At 45.0% G+C, this 26,679-nt stretch overlaps 1 protein-coding gene across 1 annotated transcript; it reads left to right on the top strand.

Moving 5' to 3' along the window:
- The first annotated feature begins 18,838 nt into the window (after positions 1-18,838).
- Positions 18,839-26,659, top strand: LOC118360790 (bromodomain-containing protein 7-like). Its single transcript, XM_035740213.1, has 17 exons — positions 18,839-18,990; positions 19,332-19,516; positions 19,870-19,990; positions 20,159-20,216; positions 20,809-20,953; positions 21,137-21,247; positions 21,560-21,741; positions 22,736-22,862; positions 23,014-23,089; positions 23,291-23,398; positions 23,788-23,923; positions 24,263-24,365; positions 24,460-24,519; positions 25,197-25,299; positions 25,596-25,736; positions 26,122-26,262; positions 26,498-26,659. Exons 1-17 carry the CDS (start codon positions 18,948-18,950, stop codon positions 26,557-26,559), a joined length of 1,902 nt encoding a protein of 633 aa, XP_035596106.1. The 5' UTR covers positions 18,839-18,947; the 3' UTR covers positions 26,560-26,659.
- The last annotated feature ends 20 nt before the right edge of the window (positions 26,660-26,679 follow it).

The following is a 26,679-nucleotide window of genomic DNA, read 5'->3' as shown; positions in this document are numbered from 1 at the left end:
TACGGGGTGGCAGCATCATGTTGTGGGGTTGCTTTGCTGCAGGAGGGACTGGTGCTCTTCACAAAATAGATGGCATCATGATGTAGGAAAATTATGTGGATATATTGAAGCAACATCTCAAGACATCAGTCAGGAAGTTAAAGCTTGGTCACAAATGCGTCTTCCAAACGGACAATGACCCCAAGCGCACTTCCAAAGTTCTGGCAAAATGGCTTAAGGACAACAAAGTCAAGGTATTGGAGTGGCCATCACAAAGCCTGACCTCAATCCCATAGAAAATGTGTGGGCAGAACTGAAAATGCATGTGCGAGCAAGGAGGCTTACAAACCTGACTCAGTTACACCAGCTCTGTCAGGAGGAATGGGCCAAAATTCTCCCAACTTATTGTGGGAAGCTTGTGGAAGGCATCCCGAAATGTCTGACCCAAGTTAAACAATTTAAAGGCAATGCTACCAAATACTAATTGAGAGTATGTAAACTTCTGACACGCTGAGCAACGAACCGCCCTTGCTGTCTCTGCCTGGCCGGTTCCCCTCTTTCCACTGGGATTCTCTGCCTCTAACCCTATTACGGGGGCTGAGTCACTGGCTTACTGGGGCTCTCTCATGCCGTCCCTGGAGGGGGTGCGTCACCTGAGTGGGTTGATTCACTGTTGTGGTCATCCTGTCTGAGTTGGCGCCCCCCCTTGGGTTGTGCCGTGGTGGAGATCTTTGTGGGCTATACTCAGCCTTGTCTCAGGATGGTAAGTTGGTGGTTGAAGATATCCCTCTAGTGGTGTGGGGGCTGTGCTTTGGCAAAGTGGGTGGGGTTATATCCTTCCTGTTTGGCCCTGTCCGGGGGTGTCCTCGGATGAGGCCACAGTGTCTCCTGACCCCTCCTGTCTCAGCCTCCAGTATTTATGCTGCAGTAGTTTATGTGTCGGGGGGCTAGGATCAGTTTGTTATATCTGGAGTACCTCTCCTGTCCTATTCGGTGTCCTGTGTGAATCTAAGTGTGCGTTCTCTAATTCTCTCCTTCTCTCTTTCTTTCTTTCTCTCTCTCGGAGGAACTGAGCCCTAGGACCATGCCCCAGGACTACCTGACATGATGACTCCTTGCTGTCCCCAGTCCACCTGGCCATGCTGCTGCTCCAGTTTCAACTGACCTGAGCCCTAGGACCATGCCCCAGGACTACCTGACATGATGACTCCTTGCTGTCCCCAGTCCACCTGGCCATGCTGCTGCTCCAGATCTGAGCCATAGGACCGTGCCCCAGGACTACCTGACATGATGACTCCTTGCTGTCCCCAGTCCACCTGACTGTGCTGCTGCTCCAGTTTAAACTGTTCTGCCTTATTATTATTCGACCATGCTGGTCATTTATGAACATTTGAACATCTTGGCCATGTTCTGTTATAATCTCCACCTGGCACAACCAGAAGAGGACTGGCCACCCCACATAGCCTGGTTCCTCTCTAGGTTTCTTCCTAGGTTTTGGCCTTTCTATGGAGTTTTTCCTAGCCACCGTGCTTCTACACCTGCATTGCTTGCTGTTTGGGGTTATAGGCTGGGTTTCTGTACAGCACTTTGAGATATCAGCTGATGTACGAAGGGCTATATAAATAAATTTGATTTGATGAAAGAAATAAAAGCTTAAATAAATCACTCTCTACTGTTACTCTGACATTTCACATTCTTAAAATAAAGGGATGATCCTAACTGACCTAAGACAGGGAATTTTTACTAGGATTAAATGTCAGGAATTGTGAAAAACTGAGTTTAAATGTAGTTGGCTAATGTGTATGTAAACTTCCGACTTCAACTGTATATTTTCATGGTTGGGCGGATCTATTTCACATTTACTCCACTTTTAATGAGTTGCCTATCACAATAATTAAAACAAAATGTCAAGAAAACTGTAGGCAATTAGACCACTTTTTATCATTATTACAAGTTAGAGGTATGACAAATGTGCAAATGGACTTGGAAAACGGGTGGTATAGACTACGCTCCAAAATGCAATGTGGTTCCACAAGAACACTGACATTTTGCCAAGGCAGAGATGAGTGGCCAAAGTGCTGACAGCAGTGGATGCATAAATTCTGGCCTAATGACCATCGCCAAATGTCACACATTTTGGTGTTTTGTGTATCAGAAGTCTCTTTCCATTCACCACTCTTTGGAGGCTGGTAATATGTTGTGAGTGGATGAACATGCGCAGGTGGCTTTAGTAAAGGAGCCCTTAGAAGTGATTGTTTGACAATCAGATGAAAACATCATTACTGGTTTTGTTTATGCCACAATAAAAGGTAGTGCATTTTAAAAGTTAAATGACAAATTATGACTAGGCCCACGGCGATCATATTGAACTAATAGGGATTCTATGATTAGGCCAAAAAAATGTTTAAATGCGCACGCGTGCACATATAGGAGCTCCCGTACCGCAAATAAATGAATTCTACTTTCACCCCTATTTTAATATACCTCAATGCTATAAATACCCAACAGCCATTGTGAGGATAGAGACTCATTGGGCACATGTACAGTGTTTGATTTAAACTAGTGGCTCTTTCTACATGCCTGCTCCAGCAGATTGCATTGTCTATGTAAATTTCAATAAAAAAAATTGCATTTGCAACGATTCAATTTGTTGTAGTATTTGACTGCTGTGTCAAAATAATTCTCACAGCAGGAGAAAGAAAGCTTTTGACAGGTTATAAAATATTTTTGGTCTCATATTATAAATATAGCATCAGTTTTATCACAAAAGTGTAGTAACTCGGAACCCACAAAACTGTAAACATTCTAACTGTAAAAACTCTGCCATTTAAATAATGTTGTTGAAGAGTGATAGAGCTTGTTAAGCATTTCATTTCTGTTTTATAAGCCTTTTTAATTTGCCTTTCAGTCTGCCCATTTCAAATGGGTCTTTAATTAAACTGTAGCTAATTACACACCTCTTGAATGGCTCTTGAATCTTTCAAAGGAAAGTATGTAGGGAGGGCCTGGATGTGTTGATGCTGAAAGTGAAACACCAGCTGACAACCAGACATTTTCAGCTTTCTGCTTTCTTTACTCAGAGCCAGCTACTACAAGTGTGCCTCCCAAATGGCACCCTATTCCGGATACCCTGTACAAAACATTAAGAACACCTTCCTAAAATGTAGTTGCAGTCAGTCTGTCATGGAAGGAGCAGGTGTTCTAAATGTTTTGTACACTCAGTGTATAGTGCACTACTTTTGACCAGAGCTTTGGGCCCATAGGGCTCTGGTCAAAAGTTGTGCACTATAGAGGGAACAGGGTGCCATTTGGGACACAGTCCCAAAAATATACCATCCCAAAACAGAATAGATTGAGGAAAACAGATTTGTGAGTATGGGATGAACTCTGGTCTTCACTTTATGACATTTTACAACATGTATAGTTTATATAGTAATTCAATTCCCAAGTGGTACTAGTGTGGTACAGTAGGACTATACTGTCAATTTCAGGTGATACTATGTTAAAATGTAATTATATCTAAACCCACAAGGAAGATATTGTTGCCATTACTATATCTCCATAATAATATAAACAAGGGAAGGTGGCTGAGGACCAACTACAGATGGAGGATGACTGCTTTAAACATTAAAGCATCCAAATGGACACAGACATCAGTTCAACATATAGTTTTGATTTACATTTGGTTGACTTGTCAACTAACGTGTATTCGACATCCAATCAACAAAAACTGTTACCATATCAATGGATTTAGGTTAAATGTTGGGTGAAAAAAAGACTAATGTTGATGAGTTTTTGCAAATTCAATCAGTTTTCCATGTTGATTCAACATCATCACAGAGTTTTTTGGTTGAAATTATGTGGAAACAATGTTGATTCAACCAGTTTTGCCCAATGGTATATCAACCATCATCAACTGACAGGAGTAATAGCGTTACACGAAAGAGATGGTTAACATATGTCATCATCTCACATTTAGCGTGAACTACATAAGAGGAATCGTATAATCATCATAAGCACTTTGAAGCGATGTCTGTGAACAAAATGGAATCAGGTAAAGACCTGAATTTAAAGCAACCTTGCAGAACCCATGAACCCATGGAACTAGACTTGGTGATCTGGTACCCCTTGCCGTTTGGCAGCAGAGAGAACAGTCTATGTCTTGGGTGACTGGAGTCTTTGACAATTTTTTGGGCCTTCCTCTGACACTGCCTAGTATATCATAAGGCTCCTATTTTCTCCACTTCCTGTCTGACTGACCCTGAAGCCAGGATATGCTTATAATTGGTAACATTGGAAAGAAAACACTCTGACATTTGTAGAAATGTTTAAAAAATGTAGGAGACTATAATATATACAATAGATACGGTAGGAGAAAATCCAAAGAAAAACCAACCGGAAATAAAAAAAATTGAGAGTCCATGCTCTTCCATTAGAACGTATAGGGAAAAAATGTAATCCAGCTCCGAGTATGCAATTCCTATGGCTTCCACTGGATGTCAGTAGTCTTTGTTCAGTGTTTCAGGTTTGTTTCTTCCCAAACAAGGAAGAATTATGAGTTTTAGTACTGGGATACAGACTTGGAAATCAGTCTGTGCACACGACGAAGAGGACGCACACCTGCTAATATCGTTTTCCTAATGAACATACTTCTTTCCGTATGAAATATTATAGTTTAATTACATTTTAGGGTACCTGAGGATGAAATGGAAGTGTATTTTAACTTGTTTTATCAAAGTTGAGCTTTTTGGATTCCTTTCTCTGCATGTTGAACGAGTGGATTACTCAAATCGATTGCGCCAACTAAACAAACTTTTTGGGATATAAAGAAGGATTTTATCTAACAAAATGACACTACATGTTGTAGCTGGGACCCTTTGGATGACAAATCAGAGGAATATTTTCAAAAAGTAAGTGAATATTTAATCGTTATATGTGAATGTATGAAACCTGTGCTTGTGTAAAAATATTTTGATGTTGGGCGCCGTCCTCAAACAATCGCATGGCATGCTTTCACTGTAAAGCCTATTTTAAATCAGGCAGTGCAGTTAGATTAACAAGAATTTAAGCTTTTAACCAATATTAGACACTTGTATGTACATAAATGTTTAATATCCATAATTTTTATGATTATTTATTTGAATTGCGCGCCCTCCAGTTTCACCGGAAGTTGTCCCACTAGCGGGACGCTTATCCCAGAGAGGATGTCAGGAAGCTTGGCCCCATTGATGTACTGGGCCATACGCACTACCCTCTGTGGTGCCTTATGATTGGATGCCGAGAACTTGCCATACCAGGTGGTGATGCAACCGGTCAGGATGCTCTCGATGGTGCAGCTGGATAACTTTGAGGATCTGGGGAACTATGCCAAATCTTTTCAGTCTCCTGAGGGGGAAAGGTGTTGTTGTGCTCTCTTTATGACTGTCTTGGTGTGTTTGGACCATGATAGTTTGTTGGTGATGTGGACACCAAGGAACTTGAAACTCTCGACCCGCTCCACTACAGCCCTGTTGATGTTAATGGGGGCCAGTTCGGCCCTCCTTTTCCTGTAGTCCACGATCAGCTCAGTTGTCTTGCTCACATTGAGGGAGAGGTTGTTGTCCTGGCACCACACTGCCAGATCTCTGACCTCCTCCCCATAGACTGTCTCATCATTGTCGGTGATCAGGCCTTCCACTGTTGTGTCGTCAGCAAACTTAACGGTGTTGGAGTCGTGCTTGGCCACGCAGTCATGGGTGAACAGGGAGTACAGGAGGGGACTAAGCACGCACCCTTGATGGGCGCCAGTGTTGAGGATCAGCATGGCAGGTGTGTTGTTGCTTACCCTTACCACCTGGAGGCGGCCCATCAGAAAATCCAGAATCCAGTTGCAGAGGGAGGTGTTTAGTCCCAGGGTCTTTAGCTTAGTGATGAGCTTTGTGGGCACTATGGTGTTGAACGCTGAGCTTTAGTCAATGAACAGCATTCTCACATAGGTGTTCCTTGTGTCCAGGTGGGAAAGTGTATAGTGCAATAGAGATTGCATCATTTGTGGATCTGTTGGGGCAGTATGCAAATTGTAGTGGGTCTAGGGTTTCCCGGGTGGTGTTGATGTGAGTCATGACCAGCCTTTCAAAGCACTTCTTGGCTACCGACGTGAGTGATATAGGGTGGTAGTCATTTAGGCAGGTTCATTTTGCTTTCTTGGACACAGTGACTATGATGGTCTGCTTGAAACGTAGGCATTTACAGACTCGGTCAGGGAGAGGTTGAAAATGTCAGTGAAGACACTTGCCAGCTGGTCCGTGCATGCTCTTAGTACACGTCCTGGTAATCCGTCTGGCCCCAAGGCCTTGTGAATGTTGATCTGTTTAAAGGTCTTGCTCACATCTGCTACGGAACGCTTGATCACACAGTCATCCGGAACAGCTGGTGCTCTCATGCATGCTTCAGTGTTGCTTGCCTCGAAGCGAGCATTAAAGGCATGTAGCTCGTCTGGTAGGCTTGCATCACTGGGCAGCTCGCGGCTGGGTTTCCCTATGTAGTCCTTAATAGTTTGCATGCCCGGCCACATCCGATGAGTGTCAGAGCTGGTGTAGTAGGATTCAATCTTAGTCCTGTATTGATGCTCATATGTACATACTGTATTTTATACCATCTATTGCATCTTTCCTATGCCGCTCTGTCATTGCTCATCCATATATTCTTATTCATTTCCTTTGTGTGTATTAGGTAGTTGTTGTGGAATTGTTAGATTAAATGTTAGATTTTGCTACACTCGCAATAACATCTGCTGACCATGTGAAATGTGACCAATAACATTTGATTTGATTTGATGCTTTGTCTGTTTGATGGTTCGCCTGAGGGCATAGCTGTCATGCCCTGACCATAGAGAGCCTTTTATATTCTCTATTTAGGTTAGGTCGGGGTGTGACTAGGGGAGGGTGTTCCTATCTTTTGTTTTCTATGTTGGCCTGGTATGGTTCCCAATCAGAGGCAGCTGTTTATCGTTGTCTCTGATTGGGGATCATATTTAGGCAGCCTTTTCCCACCTGTTTGTTGTGGGATCTTGTTTGTGTATAGTTGCCTTGATCACTGCATAGCTTCACGTATTGTTTATTATTCTTTGCTGTTTTTGTGAGTTTCATTTGTTTAAACATGTGGAACTCTACGTACTTGGTCCGTTCATTCTACAAATGATCGTGACAGAAGATTCCACCACCCACGGACCAAGCAGCGTGCCCAGGAGGAGCAGACTTCCTGGACGTGGGAGGATATATAGGACGGGAAGGGGTCCTGGACGTGGGAGGAAATCCTGGCCGGAAGCAGAAGGAAGCAGCGAGGGTGGGACAGCGACGACACCGGGGTTCACGGCCACGACATAGGCCCAAGAAGCAGCCTCAAAACATTTTGGGGTGGAGGCACACGGGGTGGTCGGCGAAGCTGAGGCCTGAGTCAGAGACTCAGGAGAGCTCCCTTCCAGACATGGAGGTGACAATGACCTGAGTTCCTGTCTGATTAGCCCAGGAGAGTGCCCTTCCCGACATTAGCGTAATAATATATGCGTTCTTCGATCGGTCGGAAGGGAACGAAGATGGCTGTAGCTCAAAAATAAGGGAGCACTGAGAAAGAAAACCCCGGCAGGATCCAGGATCCCCAGAATATCACTCCGGAGCAGTTAAGTGGGTTTCTCGGGAGCCGGGGTAGGCTGTACAAACCCACCACTGATAGTAGACGGGTTACTGGGTGGTTGAGAGTTCTCAGAGGTGGCAGGCTACCTATGCACTAACTCACTGATTTGCTCCATAATAGCCTTGAACCCTTGGTCGTGGCCCTTCCAAAAGGTCCAGCAGTAGCTCCTCATGCCTCCCGATGGTAGCTCCCTGCAGGGAGACAGCATGGCGGAGCTGGTCCAAGTCTACTCGGTCTGTCATGGCCAGTTCGTACTATGAGGGCACAGGGCGAGACCCAGATGCAGACACGGGGGGCAGATGGTTTGGGTCTCTGATATTTCTTATAATCCAAGGGGCAGGCAATAGAATGGTTTTGGACAGGCAAAAGATCATAACATGGTCAGAGTCCAGGAGGTACAGAGTGGCAAGCAGGCTCGAGGTCAGGGCAGGCAGTATGGTCAGGTAGGCGGGTTCGGGGGTCAAGGCAGGCAAGGGTCAAGATGGGTGACACCTGGAGGGGTGGAGAAGGACAGGTGACACAAGGACAGGTGAAACAGATCAGGGTGTGACACATTATACTGAAGCCTATCTGCACTACCACGCTAAATAAGTGTGGTTCTTAACCCTTGGAAGGATGGGGAATGAACAGGCAACCTAAGAAACCTGCACAATCTTTTTTTTTAAAGTTTTGAAAGCTGGAACCATTAAGAGCTTTGACAGGCTGGCACAGTCCAGTTGCTTGTCAAGACGGTAGAGGAATCTTCACTGTAGGCCTACCATAGGAGTGGAAAATATCTGCTCAGACAAATGGTAGCTAAGCTAACAAGTCCCAAGGCTCTGGAACAGAGTGGGGGGCTGCAGACTATGGCGGATCCATCCATGCGAATCTAGACCACTGAGCAGCTCCAGCTTCATACGCTTGCTGTTACCACCGGTCTAGATCTGGTCTCCTGGGACAGAGCTGTCTACTACATCCCCCATCACACCACGTCAAACTTGTGGAACATTAGGGATCAAAAAGAGTTTCAGAGAGAGGTGGAGAGGATCCTTGTTCCTGTATAAATCAATGGGATATACAGTGTAGCTAGTAATAATAAATAATAATATATGCCATTTAGCAGACGCTTTTATCCAAAGCGACTTACAGTCATGTGTGCATACATTCTACGTATGGGTGGTCCCGGGAATCGTCTCACACAAAGACTATTAGCGCCAATGTGTATCTATAGCAATGCCTAAATGAATGCACCATCCATACAGTTGTTATAATCATTAAATATTCTCCAAGAATTTCGTCCCCTTCCAAATTAGGAGGAAGGTAGTCTTGCTTGTAAGACTCATGGCGCTCCACAGCGGCTGTGGGGAGAGAATAGGAGAAGATAAAGTAGATCTACATTTGACATTGTTCCCTTATCAATCATAAAATCATGGTACAACTGGGGAGAAGGAAACTAAATTATACTACGCTGCGCCTTTGATATTGCTGGTATCATCAGGCATCAATGTGTCCCTGGAATAAGACATAAACCTGCAGTGAACTAGGAAGTCACTTTAAAGTCAGATGTAATTAGTCCAAATGAAGTGAGGGATCCAACTGCAACACTTGTAAGTAACTTGTGGTATTCATCATGCTTCCTTCACCACTGAGTTTACCCCATACCCCTACCTTACCTATCACAGTGTGTCCAGTTTTCGACTGAATCAAGTAATTATTTGTTGTTCACTGTGTTCATGTTTTTTGGGGACGTATCACAAAATAACTGACTTGATCATTTATCTGCAGATTCTTAAAAGAAAAAGAAAAGCGTGAAAGAAGAAAGACTATCTTACCTCTCTACCTGATGTTCTTTTTGTGTGTGAGGCTTAGTCGGCCCTGGCTGCCTGCGCCTAGCGATCCCAACAATCCCTTTATCTGCCTTTCATTACGGTCTCACTCGCCCTCTTAGCAGAGCGGGTGTCTGGGAGAGACAGTCACTTTCTCCCAGCCTGTGATGTTCCTGCAGATTACAGAGGCGCTTTGAAGCCGCTGCACTCCTCGATGCCGGGGCCTCAGACAGACCCATGCCATCTGCCAGATTGACGCCGAAGCAGCAGAATGGGGCAGAGACTCCCTCTGTTGATCTAGGCCTCTTTTGTCTTTCATGTGTCACATTCGGATGTCGCACCAAAGCCACACCTATGCAATCTGAATCTGCAGCGGGGCCCGCCTGCCCGAGAGACCAGCACACAAACACATAGACCAGATGTATGGACGGGAAGGGGAGTAATGGGCCTTTGTAATTACTCTTACCTGTGGGCATCTGTCTAGAAATGAGACAATTACTGCGGTCTTCGCCACATGGTATTCTCCCTCCCAAGGCCTTGGAAATCACATTAACGTACTATTTATTCCTTAACGGCAGATTTAATTTTATAACACCGTAAGAGCATTAGAGGACAGCATGCAGGCTCATTTTCTAACAGTCCCGGTCAATGCTGCAGAAAGGTATAGGTGTTACGACCCTTAGGGCAGTTAGTATAGCAGATGGAAAGATTAAAGTTGCTGCCCTGGGGCAGTTAATGGTTCACTCTGATAAAATAGGCCTTACAGGTTTTTGCCATCTTTAACAATTAGTCAATACCTCCTCTCATTATTGGGTGTCAAATTGGGAGTCATAACCTTTGGTTGGAATGTCAGGTTAACTCCCAAAGTTGGAAGTTCCTTCCCCCGTAAAATGTGGAACATCAATGAGTGCACAGACAGTGTTACCCCCTCATACAGTACCAATCAGTGGGTCTGTATGGTGAACTCTCATTGTGTTTGCAGACTCAGAGACCATTTGCTAATGGCTGCTACACAGTTTATATGAACTTTTCATACAGCTTAGGATCTGAAAGAGGACCATCACCAGGCTTTGAACACTGGTCCCCTGTATTCTCCCCACCCCAGGACCACTGGCTTCAGAGGCTCATAGAGAAAAAAGTCCAAGAGCGACATAAATCATTGGTTGCCCCCCCTTCTTGAAAACACACACACCTCCTCCCCCTCCTTCTCTTTGTCATATAAACACGCAGACACTGTCAACCCCCAACCAGACTCCCCCAGTCACACATCAGAGAACTCTCCACTCACACAAACAATTACTTCCACATCCATTGAAATGGAGCTTTGAAAAACAGAATGATACATTAAAGCACAAGACGTTCAACTACAAAAACATGAAGTAAAGCCCAATAAAATATACATTACAGTAATTGGATCAGAAGACTAGGTCTGACGATGGGAAGCGGGAGATGCTAATGACAGCACATGATATGACCTCATGCAGCACTTCAAACACAGATCTGCATTGATTATCCTCTGTCTGTAGCAGCACATGGTACCCTGGCTGTTGAAACTAGTTTTGCAATAGTTTGAGCGAATAATCACACAATCAACACAGTACAGACTACAGTAGATGATGATTTCATCACCATAGTGATGTACAGTGCTTTGCTCCAAGTTGGAACTTCCAACACAGATCATATCCATAGCCAGGTCATATCCACTGACTCCAGTGGCTCAAGACTGTATTAGAGAAATTGGGACCTCTGCCATGGTAAATGTACAGTCTCATAACAGTCTAATAGAAAAACAAAGCTACACACAGACACCGTGAAGGCCATAGATAGGAGGAGAGTTAAACACCATTCTGTGATTGAGTGAGTGATGGACTCTCAAAGCAGCCATCACAGTGACAGATTGGCAGCAGTCAGGACAGACAGGCAGGAGAGAAAGAATGATTGGCCTCGAATCTTTGATGTTTATCTCTCCTTTATCTGATTGCTGGTTATACATCTTCAAACCCTGTTCGTTGTTGACAGGCATGATGACCCTAAACCATCATCTCTGTCACATCTGAATAGGATTCAGCTTGCTTCCCTTTGAGTTTAAAGAAGAAAACGTTAATCTGCTTCGCAGTGTTCATCTCTGTCAGGGAAAAACTGATGTGCCATTCCTTTTGTGTACACGACCAATAACATTTTCTTTGATTTGATTACATGGTTTCAGGTCATTTAGAAATAATGATTATGTGCTGGAGATCCTAGATGATAGTGCATTGCAAAAGCTTATAGAGAATAACATATAGGCAATATGACTATTTTCAATGGACAATAGCATAAAACTGGGTTGTACAAGGTCATAAAAAAGCACTACCAATGTCTGTACAAAAATGTTATTCAAAAACTATAGAAACGGGATTGTTCCAATGGCTTGAATTTCAAATTCTGATAGTATTTTGGCCCTACAGTGGCATATAAACACTGCATAACTCGAGTGCTGATGGGTTGGTCAAACCCAAACCATGTGCAAGACAGATAAACCATTTCAAACCCTCTTTTGTGTCCCCCTGTTTGTGTTTTTGTTGTGAATGTATGGAGACCAAACATGTTCATTCCATACAGGCCACAGAGTGGGAAGCGGTTTCCCATGGTTCCGTTAGGATGCTGCATGCTTTCAGGTGGAAAAGAATCTCTGGGTCCCCTCAGCCCCTCTGTTGTGACAGGGGATAATGAATTTCACAACATCTGCCATTTGTTAGCCCTGTTCGGTGTAACCGATCTCCTTTTAATCCCGAGACGTCCATGGACTTCCAAAGCGTGTGCAGAGCCACAGATGAAATGAAACAGATGGATCCCATGGCCTCTCTGGACTGGGAGTAGGAGTACAGAGTACCGACAGGCAAGCAGGCAGAGGATGGGGCTGGGAATAAGAGATGGGGCTGGGAGTAGGGGTACAGAGTACAGACAGGCAAGCAGGCAGAGGATGGGGCTGGGAATAAGAGATGGGGCTGGGAGTAGGGGTACAGAGTACAGACAGGCAAGCAGGCAGAGGAGGGGGCTGGGAATAAGAGATGGGGCTGGGAGTAGGGGTACAGAGTACCGACAGGCAAGCAGGCAGAGGATGGGGCTGGGAATAAGAGATGGGGCTGGGAGTAGGGGTACAGAGTACAGACAGGCAAGCAGGCAGAGGATGGGGCTGGGAATAAGAGATGGGGCTGGGAGTAGGGGTACAGAGTACAGACAGGCAAGCAGGCAGAGGAGGGGCTGGGAATAAGAGATGGGGCTGGGAGTAGGGGTACAGAGTACCGACAGGCAAGCAGGCAGAGGATGGGGCTGGGAATAAGAGATGGGGCTGGGAGTAGGGGTACAGAGTACAGACAGGCAAGCAGGCAGAGGATGGGGCTGGGAATAAGAGATGGGGCTGGGAGTAGGGGTACAGAGTACAGACAGGCAAGCAGGCAGAGGAGGGGGCTGGGAATAAGAGATGGGGCTGGGAGTAGGGGTACAGAGTACCGACAGGCAAGCAGGCAGAGGATGGGGCTGGGAATAAGAGCTGGGGCTGGGAGTAGGGGTACAGAGTACAGACAGGCAAGCAGGCAGAGGAAGGGGCTGGGAATAAGAGATGGGGCTGGGAGTAGGGGTACAGAGTACAGACAGGCAAGCAGGCAGAGGAGGGGGCTGGGAATAAGCGCTGGGGCTGGGAGTAGGGGTACAGAGTACAGACAGGCAAACAGGCAGAGGAGGGGGCTGGGAATAAGGGCTGGGGCTGGGAGTAGGGGTACAGAGTACAGACAGGCAAGCAGGCAGAGGATGGGGCTGGGAATAAGAGCTGGGGCTGGGAGTAGGGGTACAGAGTACAGACAGGCAAGCAGGCAGAGGATGGGGCTGGGAATAAGGGCTGGGGCTGGGAGTAGGGGTACAGAGTACAGACAGGCAAGCAGGCAGAGAAGGGGGCTGGGAATAAGGGCTGTGGATGGGAGTAGGGGTACAGAGTACAGACAGGCAAGCAGGCAGAGGATGGGGCTGGGAATAAGAGCTGGGGCTGGGAGTAGGGGTACAGAGTACAGACAGGCAAGCAGGCAGAGGAGGGGGCTGGGAATAAGAGATTGGGCTGGGAGTAGGGGTACAGAGTACAGACAGCCAAGCAGGCAGAGGATGGGGCTGGGAATAAGAGCTGGGGCTGGGAGTAGGGGTACAGAGTACAGACAGCCAAGCAGTCAGAGGATGGGGCTGGGAATAAGAGCTGGGGCTGGGAGTAGGGGTACAGAGTACAGACAGGCAAGCAGGCAGAGGAGGGGGCTGGGAATAAGAGCTGGGGCTGGGAGTAGGGGTACAGAGTACAGACAGGCAAGCAGGCAGAGGATGGGGCTGGGAATAAGAGCTGGGGCTGGGAGTAGGGGTACAGAGTACAGACAGGCAAGCAGGCAGAGGAGGAGGCTGGGAATAAGAGCTGGGGCTGGGAGTAGGGGTACAGAGTACAGACAGGCAAGCAGGCAGAGGATGGGGCTGGGAATAAGAGCTGGGGCTGGGAGTAGGGGTACAGAGTACAGACAGGCAAGCAGGCAGAGGATGGGGCTGGGAATAAGAGCTGGGGCTGGGAGTAGGAGTACAGAGTACAGACAGGCAAGCAGGCAGAGGAGGGGGCTGGGAATAAGAGCTGGGGCTGGGAGTAGGGGTACAGAGTACAGACAGGCAAGCAGGCAGAGGAGGGGGCTGGGAATAAGAGCTGGGGCTGGGAGTAGGGGTACAGAGTACAGACAGGCAAGCAGGCAGAGGATGGGGCTGGGAATAAGAGCTGGGGCTGGGAGTAGGGGTACAGAGTACAGACAGGCAAGCAGGCAGAGGATGGGGCTGGGAATAAGAGCTGGGGCTGGGAGTAGGGGTACAGAGTACAGACAGGCAAGCAGGCAGAGGATGGGGCTGGGAATAAGGGCTGGGGCTGGGAGTAGGGGTACAGAGTACAGACAGGCAAGCAGGCAGAGGATGGGGCTGGGAATAAGGGCTGGGGAGTAGGAGTACAGGCTAGGACACACGCTATACAGCTTTCTATTGAGTTACAGTACATCCCTTCAAATGCACTGAACGTATAGGACCTCTGTCATATGTCTATAGGTATTCAGTGTAGTGGTAGTGTTTTTCAGCCATAATGTTAGCTTATTCAAGCTCTTTCCTCAAGAAAAGTGAAGATTTGACATGTCAGTGTTGAATGGTTTGAGCCTTATCTCAGTTTCAAGGGACTGGACAGTGATTCTCTCTCCCAAGGCTTGTGAGGGATAGAGAGTGACAACACAGATAATAGTCAGGACTATTGATAAAGAAGCTGCGACACTGCTCCTCCTTTAGGCTTCTGTATCAGAACTCACCAGACAGTGACAGTATTAAGCCTGAGCTGAACCAGAGAGATGGGTTTTTAAATCAACTGACATGATTTACCTCACTGCTTAAAATGGTTATCCTTAAGGGCAAAAGAAAAATTGTATTTGCTTGCATAGGTTGGGCAGTGATAACGCTAAACTGTTTTGCTGTAGAGATAGAATACAACTAAAATCCTCAATGATCAACTTTGAAATGTAAAAATATGATCACTTCACAAAAATGTAGAGGCGTTGATATCCAGATAAATTATAATTTGTTGAGTATTGTTTTGATAGCCATACATGAGTAGACATAGATGATTATACAAATTATACATTCATCAGAGCCTCAGAATCTCCTTTCCATCTGAAAGGAAGGTATGGTCGGAATGGCCAATTCTGTCTCTTTTCGTTTCCACCAATTCTGAATATGAGAAACTGGATTCTCGGCCCCCATCCTCTGCCTCTTCATAAAACCTGGAATGTGCTTCAAAGAATGCACACTATCTACCCTCCATGAATAAAACATCTGTCATTCATCGGCCTGTAAAATATGTGGCGATTTAACAGAGCATAACAGCTCTGAAGGGGATAGAGGAGGCAGAGCAGAAGCCTGTGCAGTGTCCTAATAATAAGCCATGTACAAGAGTTAGGCTCTCTCCCTTTGGACAGTTCACAGTTTACTGGTCTTTGTCCCAGGCCAGGGTAAGTAAAACTCCTATTTGTGATCCATAATGACAATAGGAGATATTACATGAAATAAAAACAATTCAGTGTTTCAAAGCAGGTTCACGTTAGAGTATTATTATCTATCGGCATCCACACAAAGAGAGTCCGACAGAGAACTAAATGTCAGGTTGTGCAGCTAAATGGCAAAAGTGCAAAGCGCAACAACAATCACAATAATGCATAAGTTAAACAATTAAACACATTCGGGTTCAACACGGTACCTGGGGAAAAACCAGCCTGGCGCGTAACACGAAACATGTAACAAAACAGTTCCACACAAATACATGGGGGAAACTGAGGGAATATATATGTAGTGTGATTAGGGAATGTAAACCAGGTGTGCGGGGAAACAAGACAAAACAAATGGAACAATGACAAGTGGAGCGGCGAAGGCTTAGAAGACCGGTGACTTCAACTGCCGAACGCTGTCCGAACAAGGAGAGGAGCAGACGGAAATCGTGACACTAAAGGCAAACTGGACTGGTGGAAATGTAAAGTAAACAATGTAGTGAATGGTCTGGGGGGGCTCCCTCAGGGAAAGCTAAACGTACAGTAAAAATGTGTCCTGGATCGGTTGGCCTTCTATGCTCGTCAACGTGAAAAGTCACAGAGGAGGGGAATGGAAAGTGGGACAGGCAACCGCCATGTGGAAGTTAGTGGGTCAAAGTTACTGTCTCTGTACCTAATTTATTTCTATACATTTTCTATGAGTAAATCCACTTATTCACTCCCTATGTGTCCAAAGTGAGGGGGTGGAGGCTCCAAATAGGTGACAAACAGTGGTCTAGCTGTCTATCCTAGTTAGCTCCAGAGAGGGCATCGAGGGGAAGCCTGTTACTCACACATCAGAGGCTACATTCACCCTCCGTTCCTCTCTGTTTGGGATCCCTCTCGGCTCTGTCTGTTTTAACCAGTCTGCCTGATTGTTCGGGCCAGGGGCATCTGATAACCTTAAGGTGCTTCACCTTTCTAAAGCAAGTGTCCATTTATTATAATACAAAATTACTCAGTAGGAGGATGTGATGACGTCAGACAGAGATAGGACAATCACCTCATTATCACCGATACTTCTACGATAATCGAGAATTTCAATAAGCAATTTTCTACGTCTGGCCATGCTTTCCACCGGGCTACCCCTATCCCAGCCAACATCTCAGCACTCCCTGCAGACACTTGCCCAAGCCCCCCCCTTTCTCCTTCACACAAATCCAGACAGATGTTCTGAAAGAGCTGCAAAATCTGGATCCAAACAAATCAGCTGGGCTAAACAATCTGGATCCTCTCTTTCTAAAATTACCAGCTGAAATTGCTGCAACCCCTATAACTAACCTTTTCAACCTCTCTTTCGTATCGTCTGAGATCCCCAAAGATTGGAAAGCTGCCGCGGTCATCCCCCTCTTCAGAGGGGGTGACACTCTAGACCTAAACTGTTATAGACCTATATCCATCCATCCCTGCATTTCTAAAATCTTCAAGTTCCTAAATGATATCATAATCGCCATCAATAGAAGACAGTACTGTGCAGCAGCCTTCATCGACCTGGCCAAGGCTTTTGACTCTTTCAATCACCACATTCTTATCGGCAGACTCAATAGCCTTGGCTTCTCAAATGACTGCCTCGCTTGGTTCGCCAACTACTTCTCAGATAGAGTTCAGTGTGTCAAATCGGAGGACCTGTTGTCCGGACCTCTGGCAGTCTCTATGGGGGTGCCACAGGGCTCAATTCTCGGGCCGACTCTTTTCTCTGATTATTATGTCGCTCTTGCTGCTGGTGATACTCTGATCCACCTCTACGCAAACGACACCATTCTGTATACATCTGGCCCTTCTTTGGACACTAACAAACCTCCAAACAAGCTTCAATGCCATACAACACTCCTTCCATGGCCTCCAACTGCTTTTAAATGCAAGTAAAACTAAGTGCATGCTCTTCAATCGATTTGCTGCCCGCACCCTCCTGCCCGACTAGCATCACTACTCTGGACGGTTCTGACTTTGAAAATGTGGACAACTACAAATACCTAGGTGTCTGGTTAGACTGTAAACTCTCCTTCCAGACTCACATTAAGCATCTCCAATCCAAAATTAAATCTAGAATCGGCTTCCTATTTCACAACAAAGCCTCCTTCACTCATGCTGCCAAACATACCCTCGTAAAACTGACTAACCTAACGATCCTTGACTTTGGCAATGTAATTTACAAAATAACCTCCAACACTCTACTCAACAAACTGGATGTAGTCTATCACAGTGCCATCCGTTTTGTCACCAAAGCCCCATATACTACCCACCACTGCGACCTCTATGCTCTCGTTGGCTGGCCCTCCCTACATATTCTTCGCCAAACCCACTGGCTCCAGGTCATCTATAAGTCTATGCTAGGTAAAGCCCCGCCTTACCTGAGCTCACTGGTCACCATAGCAACACCCACCCGTAGCACGTGCTCCAGCAGGTATATTTCACTGGTCATCCCAAAAAGCAAACACTTCCTTTGGCCACATTTCCTTCCAGTTCTCTGCTGCCAATGACTGGAACAAATTGCAAAAATCACTGAAGCTGGAGTCTTATATCTCCCTCTCTAACTTTAAGCATCAGCTGTCAGACCAGCTTACCGATCACTGTACCTGTACACAGCCAATCTGTAAATGGCACAACCAACTACCTCATCCCCACATTGTTATTTATCCTCTTGCTCTTTTGCACCCCAGTATCTTTACTTGCACATCATCATCTGCACCTCTATCACTCCAGTGTTAATGCTAAATTGTAATTATTTTGCCTCTATGGCCTATTTATTGCCTTACCTCCCTACTCTTCTACATTTGCACAAACTGTGCATATATTTTTCTATTGTGTTATTGACTGTACGTTTGTTTATGTGTAACTCTGTGTTGTTGTTGTTTTTGTCGCACTGCTTTGCTTTATCTTGGCCAGGTCACAGTTGTAAATGAGTACTTGTTCTCAACTGGCCTACCTGGTTAAATAAAGGTGAAATAAAAAATACATTAAAAAATGTACAAATGTACTATAGGCCTACATTGCTTTTGATACCACTGTCTAGTTTAGAAGTCTTAGGAAAACCTTGAGACCAATACTGTGTTAATCACACCCCCTACAGGTGGCTAAAGTTGATACATTCTTATGTAATTTAATATATATATATATATATATATATATATATATATATATATATATATATGGCAAGTCTGTTCACAACAAATTCTTATTTACAACACGGACACGTTAGGTAGGTTTGGCTTATCTACAAATAAACATTGCACGTGGTGATAAAATAATGTGATTTTACCTCCAGCCGACATGCGGCGCTGCACCAAACAAGCACGCTGCAATCGATTGCTATTCCTTCCAGGAGAGAAAACCAAGAATAACATTGTTGTTAGCTAGCGTAAAGATTAAACACATATAAATAATGGGCAAGAAGCATAAAAAGCACAAGTCTGAAAAATATGAAGGTAAGACACATTTAGATCGCCAATGCGCTGGTATTGGTTGAATTCCTTGGGACAATTAAAAGGCTTGCGCTTCATAGCTGTTTTCGCGCGAGCTTTGGTTAGCTTACGCATAATCACCCATTTGAATTCACTACAAGTTAGCTATTTACATATTTTAGCCAGGTAGGGAGGTAACGTTAGCTAACGTTGTTGTTTGCAACATAGCAAGTTAAGTTAGCTAACTAGTTGGATACCTCACAGTTGAGCGAGCTGGCAAGTGAACTGTCAGCAGCAACTTGAGTTGGTTACGATCAAATATTTTGAAATATACTTAAAGCTAACCCAATGTGTCCCACCTACAGAGTACGGGGATAGACCTCTTAAGTTGGTTCTCAAGGTTGCTGGAAATGAGGTGACGACTGGAAGCTCGAGCTTTGAAAACACATTTGATGAACATCCAGATTTAGAGAAACACAAGGACAAGAAAAAGAAGAAAAAGGATAAGGAAAGGATCGATACCATGTCACCAGTTGATGACAAGAAAAAGGTGAGTTTGGGAATCCATATTTTCATTACAGCCCATGTTTACCTTTGTGTACTGTTTTTGAGTGGAATGTCTAGCTGCCATTTAATTCCATGGAATGCCATGGGTGGTGCTAGCTGACTAAACTCAACCTATGTTTAAGTGTCTGAACTCCACCAACTGAGTGGAGCAGAGACCATCCTGTTGGGGAATTCAGCTCTGACAACATGGATTTGCTCAAGAGCCCAATACTTAAACGTTGAAGTGGCTTTTGATTTTCAGAATTCAAAAAGGGGTTTATTTGGCCAATAGACTGACTCCTAGGTGATCTATCAAACATTATAATTGTGTCAAACATGTTTATATGGTGCATTTAGATGACGAAGAAGAAGAAGAAGAAGAAGAAGGGACAGGACGCTGATACAGACTGGGATGATAGGGAGGCGAGCAGGACCCCTATCCATTCTGATCTGGCATCCTCCTTGAATAAAGTGGAAGGTAACTTACTTGCCAGTTTCTACAATGGCTGCCACTTTTCCATAATCCTTTCTTGGCCATTAATTTCTATTGATATATAAAGTCATATTAAGCATTATTTATCTTTCTTAATCTCTTCTTTACCCACCTCACTCCCTCGTGTGCTTTTTCTCTCTCTCTCATTCTCAGAGAAAGAACTGACCCCACTGCAGGAAGCCTCGAGTCAACTCATCAGACAGCTCCAAAGGTGAAGCTTGTTACTAAGAAATTGTAATTGAATTGATTAGCAGTCTGTTTCCTCTGGTCTAAACATATCCCGATGCCCCAGAGTAGTGCACCCCTGTGTAGGGTGCCGTCTTTCAGATGGGACTTCAAACGGGTGTCCTTACACTATGGTCACTAAAGATCCCATGGCAATTATTTTAAGAGTAGGGGCGCAGCGGTCTAAGGCACTGCATCTCCGTACTAGAGGCGTCACTACAGACCCTGGTTTGATTCCAGGCTGTATCACAAACCGGCCGTGATTGGGAGTCCCATAGGGTGGCTCACATTTGGTCCAGCGTTGTTAGGGTTTGGCCGTCATTGTAAATAAGAATTGGTTCTTAATGACTTGCCTAGTCAAATAAAAACCTGGTATCCCAGCTAAATTCTCAATCTAGCACTCATATGGCCACCTAATCATCCCTAGCTTCCAATTGGCTCATATATCCCCCCTCCTCTCCCCTGTAACTATTCCCCAGGTCGTTGCTGTAAATGAGAATGTGTTCTCAGTCAACTTACCTGGTAAAATAGCTGTTGCATTGAGGCCTATCAAAGCAACAACATACTTTCTCTTGTAGGAAAGACCCAAGTGCGTTTTTCTCGTTCCCTGTGACTGACCTTATCGCTCCTGGCTACTCCACGATCATCAAGCGGCCCATGGACTTTGGCGCAATGAAGAAGAAAGTCAAGAATGAGTATTATCAGTCACTAGAGGAGCTTAAGGTACATCTGTCAGCTGCTCTACCTTCTTGACAAATAACTTTCCAGAATAGCTTTATTTTGTCGTCTCATTCTAAAGCAGTGGGTTGATTGACAATCAAGCCTGAAGTGTTTATTAAATAGAAAACCAATGTTAAACATATGCAGAGTCCAGTGACTGACTGCCGTGTGTCTCCATTGATACAGGTGGACTTCAGGATCATGTGTGAGAATGCTATGATCTACAACAAGCCAGAGACCATTTACCACAAAGCTGCCAGGAAGTTGCTCCACTCTGGCATGAAGATTCTCCGCCCGGTAAGGGGAGTGCTCCTACAGAAGGAAACTTGACACATACATATGGGATCTTCTCTTGAGAATGGGTTTTAGTCCTGGATTAGGCTTAATCTGTGTATAGTAAACTGGCCATGTGTGCCTGGGTGAAATAATCACTAGTTGCCACATACTAACAGCAGAGGGCACCATATTCATACCTCTGAATGTTTAGATATTAATTTTCACCACAATGTTTTGTTGATAATTGGGGCCCCAGAAGACTAATCACAAGACCCTGAGATTGGAACACGACAGATTATGGCATAAACTCTTGTCTCTCTCGCTGTCCCACAGGAGAGGCTTGAGAGGCTTGAGAGCCTGAGGCAGAGTATTGAGTTCATGGCTGACCTAGAAAACCCAGCCAACCGGTCAAGTAAGACTGGAGAGGTGGGAAACTCAAGCATGGACCAGTGTAAAGACGGTCCCAGCCCCACAGATCCTAGCGAGACTACCCAGTCTGCACCAAACACTCCCAGGTACCGTGTAACTTTACCCTGCACATGAACACTGACAATATGCTTTTAGTTATTAATTGCTTGGAGAGTCATCATGTATGGATATTGATCTCAGACACAGTTTACATAGACTAATATATAGACTTCCGATAGTGGTTACGGTGCTTAGACTGTGAGAAGCTGTTCTTGGCCATTTACCAAATACAGATCCCAACCAAGAAGCAAGCAAGCAGTATTACACACTAATGTTAAGTCATGGATAGTGTCCAAGTGCTGAGGGCTTGTTCTCCCAAGTGTTTGGTGGATCAGTTCTTTCCACAGACTGGCTGGAGGATGAGCGATAATGAAAGGAATGCCTTTGAGCGTGTCAGGTCTTGTGTTTAGTCAGCACTATGCAGTACCTTTCACACCAATCACTCTCTGAGTTGTTGTCCTTGTAAACCCCACTGAGGTGTAATGGGTAGAAAATTCTGTTTTCTTTAAGGTATTTTCTTAACTGCATTGTTGGTTAAGGGCTTGAAGTAAGCATTTCACTAAGGTCTGATAAAAATTAGTTCTAGGGAGGAGCTGTACAGTCATTGCTTTTGTCCAATCACAATGCAACTTAGGTTTTGGGTTACTTAGCTACGAGGTGAAAAAGGCCATGCTTGTAGAATGTACACTACTCTTACCTGTTGTATTTGGGGCATGTGACAAATACATTTTTATTTGAAATGCTTTTGCAAGTAACAGACTACAGCATGAGGACTTATAAGATTTGATGTGAAGTTTGATTGAAAGTATACTGGCAGCATATTCATTGGGAACATGTACTGTAGCTACAGCATGAGATGTATTCTCTATTAGATTTAGATGTTATGACTGTTTCAAAATGTATTGTAATCACTAATGGCTGCCAGCAAAATAAATTCCTATTTTCTGCTGATCCTTTTCTGGTATTGAACAATGAAGCCCTATGAATCAGTTAAGTTGAAAGTCTCCTACTCCTCTATACTCTGTTCTCCAATACTTCCAGGAAAGACAACGACTCCAAAGACAAAGTGTCGAAGGTCGTCAGTCAGGCAGAGAAGGAGCTTGAGGAGATCCGCAAGCTCATTGACGATTCAGGAGGCAAACTGTCCAACAGAGGGCTGGAGAGTGAGGTGAGAGCTACGGGCTATGGAATTGGCTTAAACTGTTTAGGCCAACCAATCTCTTACCCCATCTACAATAAAGGAAATGTATGGTCTAATTTAGTGAATATTTATGTTCACTAATGTATTAATACAACTATTGTTTTATTTGGTTATGTAGCTGGACTTTGAGAGGAGAAAGTATGATGGTTCCACCACACTGGCAATCCTGAGCCCAGACGACCTTGTGGCTGGAGGTAGGTCCAGTCATAGTCACGCCTGCAATTAGCTCGTTGCGCTATATCCATTTCTATTTGTGCAACATGGGAAAACAGGAATCCATGATTGATTCCAACTGTCATCAACTCTATCTTTCTGATGAACCTAACAAGTGTAATAAAATCATCAGCTTTTAATTGTAAATGAGCCTCTTTCTCAATCAACTCTTATCTCTACAGATGTGGGCTACTGCCCTGTCAAGCTGGGCATGATGTCCAACCGGCTGCAGAGTGGCATCAACACCCTGCAGGGCTTTAAGGAGGACAAGAGGAACATGGTCACACCAGGTAAGCTGAAGGGGCCTTAGTGACGGTTTAATAATAAAAAAGCATTTCTTTTATCGACTTCCATCATCTCCCAAGAGTGGCTGAATAACCTCTTCTCATCTGAGTGACTGAACCCAGAGCTTGTATGGAAGCACATGTATAAATCCAATGTTCAACCAACATAAATACCAGTCTCAATGTATCCATTTATAAATCCATTCATGGGCAACAATTATTTTTCCATAAGATTTGACAAGGTCATGTAGCCATGTCAGATTGTGATTCTATAAAAACCTGTTTTTCATAGTCCTATAAATGTATCTCTGTGAGAGGCTGAGCTCTCAGCCTGTGGTCCTGTATCTCCATCAGTGTTTACGAGCTGTAATGTAATCCAACCTCAACTCTCACAGTATCGTACATGAGCTATGGTCCGTACACCTCCTACGCGCCCGCCTACGACTCGAGCTTCGCCAACATCGGGAAAGAGGACACTGACCTGATCTACTCCTTCTATGGAGAGGAAGCCAGCCTCCAGGGATCTGAGAGGTATGCATGTTGCTCCTCATCCTCCCCCTACATTACGGTGTAATATTGTGGTCAAGATCTGACATTTACAAGGGCCTACTTTACAGTAAATAATTCCAAACAAAGCTTTGAGCATTCCAGCATGCGCATAACAGTCCAGATGCCCCTGTATTTCATTGGGTTTGTATATGAGAGTAGGCATTTTATGGTTCTGTTGGTGTGGATGAGATTCACTGTGGTGGAGGCTAAAACCACACGGTAAACCTGATACGACCCTACTGCTGCTTCTGAGAGGAGACCAAATGTGACTACCATACACAAACACACACTGATGTAATGTGTTTGTCATTGTGTCTGCAGCCTCTCGGAGTTCCTGTCCAAATCGGAGGAGCACATGTACAAACTGGCAGACAACCTCCTGGACGCGTTGACTAACGGGGACCACTCCAAAACCCTGAGAGAGGTAGAACCATTAAGCATGTATCTGCATGGGAATTATATGGCTATTTTTAAAATTTCTTTGGACAATACTAACTTGATGTGTTCTTGCCTGTCAGACCCGTCCAGATGAGCAAGGGCCAACAGAATCCTCTGAGACTGAAGACAAGGACATGGAGGTAAGTCAGTCTCAGATACACTAGGACACTAAACGTGGACAACCTCAGCAGTTAAAGGAGAGACACCACACCCTAGGTCAACTACACCCAGCTGAAGTGAACCCCAGCTAACCCGCCCCACCAACAGTGTTGGATAATATTAACAGCTTCTGCACATGCCGTAGCTGTTCCAGCTGTGTCAACATGGCAGGCTCGTTAGCTAGCTGCTATGATCCAACACACAGAAAGAACATTTCCCCTTCAAAACACTGCCTCTCTCCAACAGCCCCTGAGACCAGGTCTGTTCACCCACTCTGTCAGGGATGTGGAAATGTCTGTTTTCTTTCTGCGCCCCCTTCGTTGGGCGGCTGAATGGCTCCTCAGTCACAGCAGTGTAGAGGCTGGAGGAAAGAAAAGCATCAGGCCTCTCTTAAGCACACAGCAGCTCTATACCTGGCTGTTTGCTGTGCTTGGCCAGTGTCCAGTTTATCCTCATTCCCTGGTTGGGTGTTGCTGCTGCTCTTTATTGGAAAGGGACTGACAGAGGTATCGACTGGAGCTACCAGAAAAGAGCTGGCCTGGCTGATGGGCCTCCTTTCAGCAATCCAATTTCAAAGATTAACTGACTGCAGCGCTGGGTGACTTGGAATCCAAACAAAAATGCTTTTACTAACCTAACCCTTCTGTTTTTCCCTCAGGTGGTTGAACCCGAAGCGAGCAAGCAGGCTGTAAACAGGCTAGCCTCCCTGGGCTCTGTGATCGGCTTGGACTTCCAGAATCCACCTGACCTCCTCTCTGAGGGTAAAGATCAGCTCTAACTGACCAAAGGGCAAACCCCAACAGCATGCCAGTTAATTCTCTAAAGCTACTGAGAGCCAAAGAGTTACATTTTAAATCCCCTAGGCTTAAACCCTTCCTCAAGGTAATTATTGAGGCATTTCTGACTCCTGCAGCCTCTCTGGGCTGTTGTAGGGCATGTGCAGTCCCAGTTGAATGAGGTCTCTGAAGATAATTCAAGAAATGGAACCCATTGTAGATGACCCTGCAAGCTTCCTTGTGATATTTAAGTAACGAGTGTGAATGTCTTTGTGCATCAGAGGCCCAACATTTCCAGCAGAAGTTGGATGAGACTACAAAGCTCCTCTGCGAGCTGCAGGAAGCGCAGAGGGAACGCTTGAGTGTCAAGCAGCCCCTTAACATCTGCCTGCTAGCCCCAACCACCAAGGAGCTGCGGCTGGGTAAAAATTTTAATTTTAAAGGAGAATGGAATTCCACTGTCTATTTTATTGGGTGGGGGCTCTGATTCAATTGGGTTGGGTTAAATGCGGAAGACATCTCAGTTGAAGTCATTGTTGTGCAGCTGACTGTCACCTTTCCCCCACACGTCTTTGTTTGGATTCAAGCTTTGGTTTGAACCCTGTAAAAATAGTGCAGCCAGAAACGGTTATGACTAAACATGAATTTCTCTGTCAAAGCTATTTCCTTTTGACTATGTTAATTCCAATGGAAGAAATGCCTGGGCCATCCATTTCTCAGCTACACCACTACCAGTGATCTTTATTTGGACTCCACCTTTGGTTTGAAGTTGGACTCTAATATAATTTCCCATTTGTCTCTCTGTAGCGGAGAAGGTGACTGGTAACCTGGCCCAACTGACCAGTCAGGTGGCTCCAGGAGATGTGAGCAGTGTGTACGGGATCAGGAGGGCCATGGGCATCGCTATACCCCTAGAGGCAGATGAACCACTCATAGACCTCACCACAAGTAGGCTTAAACCACCCGGCATATCATTTAGTTCATGGGTAGTAAACATTCTAACCATATACTGGTTAATTTTGTGAACGTGTTCAGTGAAGTAGTAAGCCTACTTGCAAAACTGACTTTTTAAAATTGCCCGTGGCAAAGTTATATTGAATAGTGTTGGTGTGTAAACAAATGTTATGGCTACATATGAATTGAAATGTCAAAGCTATTTCCTTATGTCTCATCTTGATTCCAGTGGATGCTGAGCCGATGGATACCGTGCCTGAAGTTCAGCAGATTACAGTCATTGCAGTATAATGGAATTTCACAGCAGCCATCCTCCTGATAACATTTGTAGTGTACAAAAAAAGGTTATTTGTTTGCATTTCTTTTAATAAACGTTTTATATTAAGCCATTTGTCATCTACCTTATCCAAT

Source organism: Oncorhynchus keta, chromosome 2 (assembly GCF_023373465.1).
Source record: "Oncorhynchus keta strain PuntledgeMale-10-30-2019 chromosome 2, Oket_V2, whole genome shotgun sequence".
Taxonomy (NCBI): Eukaryota; Metazoa; Chordata; class Actinopteri; order Salmoniformes; family Salmonidae; genus Oncorhynchus; species Oncorhynchus keta.
The sequence above is the reverse complement of the archived record's forward strand: the minus strand, read 5'-3'. Positions and strand labels throughout refer to the sequence as shown.

Coding starts and splice junctions, on each gene's coding strand:
- LOC118360790 (XM_035740213.1), top strand. CDS start 18,948: ATGGGCAAGAAGCATAAAAAGCACAAGTCTGAAAAATATGAAG. Junction 21,742..22,735: donor TCTGCACCAAACACTCCCAG/GTACCGTGTAAC, acceptor CAATACTTCCAG/GAAAGACAACGACTCCAAAG. Junction 25,300..25,595: donor ACCTGACCTCCTCTCTGAGG/GTAAAGATCAGC, acceptor TTTGTGCATCAG/AGGCCCAACATTTCCAGCAG.